The 10,294-nt window shown below is 59.7% G+C and overlaps 1 protein-coding gene across 1 annotated transcript; it reads left to right on the plus strand.

Annotated features, from left to right (window-relative positions):
• Nucleotides 1–2,632: 2,632 nt before the first annotated feature.
• ARPC1B (actin related protein 2/3 complex subunit 1B) lies at nt 2,633–9,741 on the plus strand. Its single transcript, XM_032126276.1, has 10 exons — nt 2,633–2,795; nt 5,240–5,313; nt 6,017–6,121; nt 6,764–6,986; nt 7,298–7,405; nt 7,698–7,904; nt 8,440–8,515; nt 8,598–8,794; nt 9,201–9,291; nt 9,438–9,741. Exons 2-10 carry the CDS (start codon nt 5,250–5,252, stop codon nt 9,474–9,476), a joined length of 1,110 nt encoding a protein of 369 aa, XP_031982167.1. The 5' UTR covers nt 2,633–2,795; nt 5,240–5,249; the 3' UTR covers nt 9,477–9,741.
• The last annotated feature ends 553 nt before the right edge of the window (nt 9,742–10,294 follow it).

Here is a 10,294-nt window from a genome sequence, read left to right on the forward strand (position 1 = left end):
AACAGGAAAAGTTCATCTTAACTGAAAGGTTCTCAAAGTTGACAGATGAAGACCCCGAGTTCTGATGATCTGGGTGTGAGGATTAGATGAGCTTCTTCCAGGAGAATTGTTCCCTTGAAGTGATGATTTTGGAGGATGAATGATTTTATCCTACTACTCTTCATTCTGTCTGCCTTGCATTTAATCCATAATAACAGCAAATTGATTTTTATTGTCTGCTCAGTGAGTCACAGTTTTCCAAAGGTGAATGACCGGAATTATTTGTAGTTGCCTTTGGGTTTGGTCCCAAGCCTGCTCCCAGGGCAGTGCCCAGGGGACAGGATGTAAGGCTCTGTGTGGAAAGTGAGACAAAAATCTGTTGAGCCTGGGGAAGACAAATTAAAAGCAAATCACTTTGTAAGTCTGTGAAGCTGCAAGGCTTGGGAATCACCATCTCTGGAGGTGTTCATGGATGTGACACACAGTGCTCTGGTCTGGTTGACAAGGTGGGGATTGGCCACAGGTTGGATTTGGTGGACTTGGAGATCTTTTCCACCCTCAGTGATTCTGGGATTCTGCGTCCTGTTAGAGCTGAGCTCTCGGGCTGTAAAACCCTGTATGTGTAATGACTGGTGGGCAAATGAAGTTCAAACCAGAGGTGTCAACGTAGTCTGGCTTCTGTGCTGATCCTTTGTCTCCAGGTACCTTTTGCAGTTCAGCTCTGAGCCTCAGGAGCTCATGGAGGCATTTGCACACAACTTACTTTATTCACAGGGTGTAGTTTCTCCTCCCTGTGTTGCTGCCTTGCTGTGCTCCGAGGGGATTAGCTGGCTCATGGCATTGCTTTACAAGGCCTTACGTTGTTATTTCTGCCAAAAATGCAGAAGTGTCTTAGAAAAAACCCGATGACTAAATTTACCACTTCCTCTGGAACCCAGAGTTGCTTCATACTCTGCTCGTTTCTCAGCTCGGGGGGGCTGGAAGGGGAGGGTGGAAGATCAGCTCAGAGTGGCACACCTGTGCTCACATCCTTTGTGTCCAGTGTGAGTGGGAATTCCTGAGCATGGTGAGGGAATCACAGCACTGGGCTCTTGGCACATGTTTGTGGAGCTGGGATTAGTATTTTCCCTCTGGAAGGGATGTTCTCAGCTATCCCAGGGCTAGCTGCTGGCTGTGTGTGCTGATGTTACTGCCTCATAGGCTCTTGGGGCTGAGCAATGGGGCTCTGCACAAGCAGGAATGCCAGGGAATGCTCACTGGAGCCTGCCTGAAACACACTCCACCCAGAGAATCACTGTGGTTCATCAGCCACCCTGCCCCACCTGCAGAGAAAACATCACCAGAAGTGTCCCCATGTCCCCAGTGCCTGTGCAGTGGGACAGTTCCTCTACAGCCTTCTTGAGGATGTGACGTGCTATGGGGGCAGGAGGATCTTCCCACTTCTGAAACAGAAGCAAAAGCTGGTAAAGGGTTTGGGCAAACATGAACTGGGTCTGGCAGAGGCTCAGCAGGGCTGAGCCTCTATCGCTGACCTCCATGGTGCCAGATTTCCCCCCCTGTGCTGTCAAGCCTTGGAGAGCCCCAAGTAATATTCAAAAGCAGTGGAGGCAGCTTGTGGCACTCCTTAGCATAGGCTCAGGCTGGAGCAGCCTGGAGATGGGAGCGATGAGGATAGGGGATGGCAGGCGAGGGACAGGGGTCACACTGTCCTCTCCCTTCCCTTAGTAATGTACCCCAAATCCTCCTGCAGAAGTTAAAACCAGCCCACAGTTCATTCCCATCCCTGCCCGGGTGCCATCTCAGGATCTCCCTGTGTCTGCAGGGATCAGAGCAACACACATGAAATGAAGCACAGCTATGGATGAGGACCAGGAGCGAGGGGCTGCCTGCTCTGTGGCAACACACCCCCCGCCTCCTTCACCTGCAGCTGACCCCTCGCGTGGGGATCGATTCTGCAGCTCAGACAATTCCAGGTTATTGTATCCAAATCCTGCAGCTGAGAAGAGATCCTGCCCTCCCTGTAGGGACCCCAGCATGCTGCTGTGCCAGTGCTGTGACATCACTCAGAGAGGGAAGGGGTGAGTGCATCCCGGCGAGAATGGGATAAAATTTAGTTGCTCTGAAGTAGGAGGGGTGGTTGTCTGGTGCGTGGGGACACGGGCATGGTGACCGCAGTCAGCCTGGGACTGGGGCCCACTGGGCTCTGTGGGATGCAGGAACCAGCAGCAGCTGCTGCCGAGGGCAGCCGGATCCAGGCTCCGCGGGGTCCTGCGGATCTCCCCGGCCGTGGGAGGCGATGCTGACGGGCATCTTGCCCCGCGTGGGCTCCAGGCACGGCTGTTCCCTGGTGGGGGCCAGCACTGGCATCGGGGGAGTCCCCATCCCTCCGAAACGCATCGGGAGCCGGGGGTGAACAAGACTCCCGCTGCCAAGGGAGACGACGGGAATCCTTCCCTTCTGTTCTCCTGGCTGTGCTCTTCCCTGGAGCACCCCGGGCGAGTTGCCCACGTCCCACCGAGCGGCCGGGAGCACCCCGGGGCCGGGGGCCCGTCCACGTGCGGCGATGCTGGAGCGGCCTGGCCCGCAGGCACAGGGGCAGGGCGGCCGCAGAGCTGCTTTGCGCTCCCCCAACGCCCACGTAAGGAAGTGGTTGCATTTCTCGGAGAGGAAAAGGGAAGTCAGGCTGCCTCGGCGGGGCAGGCACAGCTCCCGCCGCTCGCTCCGGGCTCCGTTCGTGTCGACTGCCCAGAGTCCATGAACGAGCCCCGCCGTCCAGGAACCGAGCCCAGCCCGCCCTGCCCGCGCTGCCCAGCAAGGTAAGGCAGCTCTGCTACCCCCGCCAGGACCTGGGGCTGTCCCGTGGGGCTGGGGCTGTCACCGCTCCTGGCGCTCACACCCTGCTCCAGGGTTCGGGGGGTATCCCCGGGCTGGGGTCAGGGGGGTGCAGGCAGCCCCTTGCCCCGTGCGAGTTTCACTGTCGCTGCGTTTTGGATGTTTTGGGGTTTTCTCCCAGCCTCGGCAGCAAGTTTGAGGGTTTTTTCTCTTGCCGGCGTTCTGACAGCTCTGGCGGGGTGGAAAGAGTCCTCCTGTGGGGGTCCCGTCGGGGTTGGTGCCGGCAGAGGCAGAGCTGCCGCAATCTGTCCTCTCCTCCTCGGGAATCAGCTGCTTCCCGCTTTGCCCGGCGCGAGGAAGAGGAGGGTCAGAGCGCCCTCCGTCTGCTCTGGGACGGGGGTGTCCCCCCAGGGCCAGGCTGGCTCATGGGGTACCCCCCACCAACACTGGGGACTGAGGACGGGTGTCCCCAACCTGGCTGGCAGGAGCAGGGAGGGTGACACCTTCGGATGCCACAGGGAGCAGAGAGGCTTCCGGGGGTCGGTATTGGGGTCTTGGTGGTGCAGGGGTCCACCACAGTGTCCGGGGAGAGTTTCAGGGGGTCCCAGCTCCCAGTGGGATCCTCACTGGATGCAAACCCACCTCCTGCCACCCCGCCAGGCTCGTAAAAACCCAAACTCCAGCTCCTCTGGTGTGTGGGTTCCCCCCGGGACTGGGAGGAGCCTCCGGCACTCGGCTCTGCCAAGGTTTGGTTATCTCCTCCGAGGATGTTTCCGAACTGCTCGGACTGGCCTGGGAGATAACGGAGCTGCTCCAGCTCCCAATCCCGCCCTGTCTGGCCCTCGGAAAATTCCCATTTTCCTCCCTCAAGAGCCCCTGGGTTGGGGGGGAAGGGGGGCAACCACAGCTCCTCTGATGATCTTCCCAGCTGGGGAAGGGGCTGCCGAGCCCCCGTGGATCACTCCAGGGCGGGAGCAGGATTCAGCCAGCGGAGCAGCAGCAGGGAACTGGCTGCAAAGGGGCTGGGGGGGAAATGAAACAACACCCGCTGCAGGCAGCGGCCAAGGCCCTCACAGCCCTCACTCCTTCCCGTGTCTGGCAAAGGCTTCCGGCCCTGGCACGGCAGCTGAACTCATCCCTTCAGAGTGGCACTCAGCAAGGGAGCAGCAGGACCCCCAGGAAGGAGGATTTATGCCTCTGAGCCCCCAAACCACCTGGAAAAAGAAAAAGCATTGCTGTTTTCTTAGTGTCGAATCCAGAAAGCACCTCGGTGCGTCCGGCCTCCCATCCCTCCTCCAGGGAGCCCTTTCAGCCGGGTCCCCATTTCAGCCAAATCCCTTTTTCACACATTTTTGCTCTCCTTATCTCTTGCAATGCCAACAGCAGTGTCCCTGTCACTGATGATTTTGTCTGTCCCTCGGGTGCTGCTCCATCCACAGGGCTCAGGGCAGAGGCTCGTGGTGGCAGCAGCTTTGTATCCTCCTTGGGACACCCTGTGCCGTATCCCAGGAGGATCGGTGGGGCTGGGATAGGGCAGCTGCCTCCTCATCCATGCCCATGCCCTTGGCCAGGGGATGTGTGATAGCAGGGCTCGTGCCCTGCATCAGCACTGGAATTTCTCCACATGCAGAAGGCAGGTGATGGAGCTCCTCGGATTTTCTTTTCCCCAGCCCAGGGACGGAGCTTTGCTAGGAGGGACTTTTTCCCTTCCCCTGTAGCGTTTTAACTGCCAAAGAAAACGGGACGTGTTCAGGGAGTTCCCAAAATAGCCGAGAGCGGGCTGTGAGTAATCCCCGTCTGCCACTCCCTGGCGAGGTGTTTCCCTACATCCCTGCGGTCCCTCGGCCCGATGGCCAAGGGGCTGTGACGCTGCTCGGAGCCCTTCCCGGTCCCGTGGCACCTGGAGCGGGCTTGGGGCAAACTGCTCCATCCCATGACACCGGAGCAGTTGGGGACCAGCAGGAAGGGTGGGAGCTCAGCCAGGAGAAGGGATTAGTCCTGAGGGCTGAGCACTGATGGGATGGAGGTGCCTCCATGGGGCTTTGGCTCTTCCTAAATGAGGGACAGGGAAGGGGCAAGTGGATCTGGCCCTGCTGGGGTGGAGAGAGGAGGTGCTTCCCGTGGTGGGACCCCAGGGATGCACATGGGGCTGCTGGCACTAGGATCCTGGTGTTCCCAGCCAGCTCCTGCCCAGCAAGCTCCAGCCAGCTAGAGCAGGATGACAGCAGGGTTTAGAAGTTCCTGGAAATGGGCAGTTTCTGAGCTTGGAAATCCTCAGGGAAACCCTCTCCCCGGCAGAGGAGGGATGCAGAGGGCTGCAACACAGGGCTGATGGGGAGGATCACTCTGTGAGGCTGGGAGCTGGGATCTTGGCCCTGTGGCTGCAGCAGGATGTCATGACAGCCTGGGGGTCTCTCCCTGTCCCCAGCCCGTGAGCCATGGCCTATCACAGCTTCCTGCTGGAGCCCATCAGCTGCCATGCCTGGAACAAGGACCGCACCCGTAAGTACGGCTGGGACACCCCGAAATTCCCAAGGACATCCCGAGGCACTATCCCGGCTAAACATCCCTGTGGTGGGTGATGCTCTTGGGACAGGGCAGCGCTGGCTTGGGGCTGGGTTTGGGGAAGCAGATGCTGCCACGGGCAAATCTGGGGGCTGGGACAGCACATATCCCCCGTGTCCCCTGGTCCAACTGCCGGGACAGAGCCTGGCACAGGGGTGCCAGCACAGCGTCCGGCCCCGAGGCACCGGCAGGGGAGGGACGGACACGGAGCAGAGCCGGGTGATTCACGGCCGATGGCATTTCCCGACCACGGCCCGGGGGATGTGGGAGAACAAAAAGGGCTTTCTCTGCTGCGGCCGGAGCACCGGGCAGGCGGGGCGGAATGGATTTGGGAGCTGTGCACCCGCAGCCGTCCTATTCCATCCTATCCCATCCTGTCCTGTCCCATCCCACCAGCTCCATGGGACCGCACTGTAGGGAAGGGAAAACATTGGGCTGTGGGGTGCTGCCTTCCCACAGGGACAATTTGCAGCATCAGGACAGTGCAGGACCAGGGCTGGGGGGCTTGGTGGGACCCCGCCAGGCAGCTGGGGCTCAGTGAGGAGGACCTGGAGCCCAGGAAGGGGTGGGTGGGTGCTGGTTGGCCCTGCGGAGCCTGTGACCCAGGGGAGGGCTTTGACCCGGCCACTGTCACTCCCAGAGATCGCCCTGTGCCCCAACAACCACGAGGTTCACATCTACCGCAAGGACGGGGCCAAGTGGAGCAAAGTCCATGAGCTGAAGGAGCACAACGGGCAGGTGACAGGTGAGTCCCAGCTGGCAGAGGGGACAGGGACACAGAGGGTGGGTGGCCCTGTCCCAGAGCTGCTCCCAGCCCCACTCGTGGCACTGGCACCCTCTGGATGGGAGTTGTGCAGGGGTGGAGGAGAATGGAGCAGGTTGTGTCCAGCTGAAGGCAGCCAGGGGTGAGATGGAGAGGGATGAGGTGGAGGGAGGAAGGGAGGGATGGGAAGGGAGATGGATGGATGGATGGATGGATGGATGGATGGATGGATGGGAGAAATGGGGTGAGATGGATTGGGGTAATGTGGGATGAATGGGAAGGGAAGGGATGGTGTAGGGTGGAATGAGAGGAATGGATGGATGATGGATATATGGGAGAGATGGGTTGGGATGGGATGGAACAGTGTAGGAGGCATGGGAATGGGTGGGGTGGATTGAGATGGGTGAATGAGAGAGATGGGGTGGGATGGGTTGACATGGAATGCTTTGAGGTGGGAGGGATGGGAAGGGATGGTGTGGGGCAAAGAGGAGCTGTGGAGCAGAGACCACCCAGAACAACCACACCTTCAGACATCCCCCAGCCCTGAGTGCCACGCCCCCATTCCCATTCCCATTCCCTTTCCCGTGGCTCCCTGGGCCACCATCACCCCACTCTGCCTTCCAGGCATTGACTGGGCCCCTGAGAGCAACCGGCTGGTGACATGTGGCACTGACCGCAACGCCTACGTGTGGACCCTGAAGGGCAACGTCTGGAAGCCCACCCTGGTCATCCTGCGCATCAACCGCGCCGCCCGCTGCGTCAAGTGGTCCCCCAAGGAGAACAAGTTCGCTGTGGGCAGCGGCTCCCGCCTCATCTCCATCTGCTACTTTGAGCAGGAGAATGACTGGTGAGGCTCTGGCACGGCCTCAGTGGGTCTGTCCTGGGGGAACAGGAGGGGGCATGGATGGATGGATGGATGGATGCATGCATGGATGGGAGATGGATTGGGAGATAAGAGACTGGAGGAGCTGGAAGTGGAGACAGATGGGAAAATGGAGGGATGGACTCCCCATGCCCAAGCTCCTACTGCAGGACAGTGACCCAGGGCAGCTCCTGGGGCATTTGGAACCTTGACCAACCTCAGCCAGCCCCCCAAAATCGCAGGGGGCTCTGAGGGTGGTGATGCTGCCCCTCTGCTGCCAAACCCTCTCCACACAGGTGGGTTTGCAAGCACATCAAGAAGCCCATCCGCTCGACAGTGCTCAGCCTCGACTGGCACCCCAACAACGTCCTCCTGGCCGCCGGCTCCTGCGACTTCAAGTGCAGGTGAGGAGCAGGGGGTGGATGACCGGGGGGCCTGAGGCAGGGGGACCCTCAAGGATGGGTTGGGGGCCCAGCTTCACCTCGGGTGCTGTTTGGAGCAGGGAATGGAGCACAGGGGAGATGCAGGGAGGTATGGGGACCATCCCAGGGATACAGCACACAGGGGAGGCAGGGGGACACTCCACGGGCTCTGCCAGGAAACTGAGTCACACAACTGAGGTAAGGGGCAGGGATGAAGGTGGTGCAAGTCCTGCATCCAGGGACACATGACAAGCCAAGGCTCTTCCCCTCCCAGGATCTTCTCAGCCTACATCAAGGAGGTGGAGGAGCGGCCCAGCCCCACGCCCTGGGGCTCCAAGATGCCCTTCGGGGAGCTGATGTTCGAGTCGAGCAGCAGCTGTGGGTGGGTGCACAGCATCTGCTTCTCGGCCAGCGGCTCCCGCGTGGCCTGGGTGAGCCATGACAGCACCCTGTGCCTGGCCGACGCCGGCAAGAAGATGGCGTAAGCACGGAGGGCTGGAGACAGGAGGGGGCTTGGGGGGACTGGGGGAGGCTGTGCTGGGGGTGGCAGCAGGGGTTGACCCCCAAACTGACACGGGGATGGAGGTGTTCGGGTTGGGTTGGGCTGAGAGCCATCCCAGAGTGTTCCTGCATGTGGGTGGGGGAGATGGAAGGGTTCAGCTTCAGGAGCTGGGATAGCCCTAGAGCATCCCTGGAGCATCCCTGGGTATCTCTGAGCATCCCTGAGTATTCCCTGAGCATCTCTTTACCTGGGTGGGGGAAGTAGAGGGGTCCAGCCTCAGGAGCTGGCATAGCCCTGGAGCAGCCCTGGGTATCTCTGACCATCCCTGGATACTCCCTGAGCATCCCTGTACGTGGGTGTGGGACATAGAGGGCTCAGCCCCAGGAGCTGGGGAACCCCTGGAGCAATCCCCAGATCACCATGGGTGGAGGAGGTGGTGGCTCCCACCCATGTGATGAGCTGTGCCAGTCTCAGCACCGAGGCTGAAGCTCAGCTCGTTGCTCACACCTCACAGTGTTGCCTCCCTGTGCACCGAGACCCTCCCCCTGCTCGCTGTCACCTTCATCACCGAGAACAGCCTGGTGGCCGCGGTGAGTCCGGGCGGGGGCACGGGGTGGGTGCTGTGGCTGAAGCTGGCCAGAGGGAGCTGAGCAGGTTGGGGTTGTTCCCCAGGGCCATGACTGCTGCCCGATGCTGTTCACCTATGAGGAGAGCCAGGGCACCTTGACCTTTGGGGGGAAGCTGGACGTCCCCAAGCAGAGCTCCCAGCGCGGCCTCACCGCCCGCGAGCGCTTCCAGAACCTGGACAAGAAAGCAAGCTCGGACACGGCCAATGCCACCCTGGACACCCTGCACAAGAACAGCATCAGGTGTGGGCTGGCGACAAGGGCGGGGAGGGACAGGCTTGGGGTCATCTCCGGGGCTGCTTGGGGCTGATGATCCCTGAGCATCCCCTGGGTGTGCTGCTGTCCAGCCCAGGAGCTTGGACAGCCCTGGACCATCCTTGCATATCCCCAGAATGTCCCTGAGCATCCCTGCAAGTGGGAGGGAGAAACTGAGGTGCCAGCACCAGGAGCTGCGACAGCCCTGGGTGTCCCTGAGCTTCCCTGGGTACTCCCAAGCATCCCTGGGTATCCCCAGTGCCTTCCTGCACATGGGTGGGAAAGATGAAGGGGTCCAGCCTCACTCCCACCCATGGCTGCCAGGCAGCTCCAAGGGCTCTGAGGGCTCAGCAGCGACCTGGGACTGATTCCCACTCCCTCTTTGCACCCACAGCCAGATCTCAGTGCTGACGGGTGGGAAGGACAAGTGCTCCCAGTTCTGCACCACGGGGATGGACGGTGGCATGAGCATCTGGGATGTCAAGGTAAGGAATCCTCAAGGAGGCCCTGGGCTGGGAGTACCCAGCATTGAACCATCTTCCCTCCTAGTTCCCCACCTTTCAGCTTCCCAACCACCTCCGGTTTCTTTGGGACGCAACAAACTGATAAACACCTTCCTGTTTTGTTTCAGAGCCTGGAGTCAGCGCTGAAGGATCTCAAGATCAAATGAAGGAGCCATCCAGGAAGGGCATCCACGCTTCCAGCTGCCCCTGCTCTGCCCCCTGCCTGCTGCTCTCTGCCACTCCCCCCCCCCCGTGCCACATGACTGGGCCACACTGCCACCAGTGCCTGTCCCCGCTGCCAGCCAGCCCTGGTGGCTGTTTCCAGACAAAGAAAACCATTTTTCTTACTATTTTTTTTACCATCCTTCCCGATGCTGGTCATACATTGCTTGGAGAAATAGCAAATAAAGGATTTTCCTTGATAAATCAAAACTTGTTTTTTGCACTTTAGAGCAAGTTCAGTGCAAACACAGTTGTGATCAGGGAAGATCACGGTGCTGCGCCACATCTCACCACAGGTGGTCACGTCCTCTCTGCCACCAGTGCTGAGGGTGAATTGGGATCGTGGGGATAAGGGGAATGTCACTTCCCCATTCCCTGCTTTAGCATTATGTCAAACCAGGATTGGTGTTAGGGAAAAGGGAGTGGAGAGGATGGAGGTAGCCAGGGAGCACAGGTTTCCTATTGTCTGAGTCTCCCTGGTAAAGTCCTGTCAGGTGGGCAATTCCCAAACCTGGAGCCAGCTCACAGACCTTGGGCTGCCGAACTAATCCTGCCCCTTTCCAGCCAGTTACCACAGGAGCAGATCAGTCCCAATACCGCCCACGGCCTGGGAAGGGAGCACTGGCTGGCAGAGGGACAGTGACATTTAAGTTCTGCTCCAGCCCTCAGTTAGTGGGAGGTGTTACTCTGAGATTTTCCCACCTATTTCCATCTGTTTACAAGCCTCAACCTCTCCCCCTGTGACTCCTGCCCTGCTCCATCC

Source organism: Corvus moneduloides, chromosome 16 (assembly GCF_009650955.1).
Source record: "Corvus moneduloides isolate bCorMon1 chromosome 16, bCorMon1.pri, whole genome shotgun sequence".
Taxonomy (NCBI): domain Eukaryota; kingdom Metazoa; phylum Chordata; class Aves; order Passeriformes; family Corvidae; genus Corvus; species Corvus moneduloides.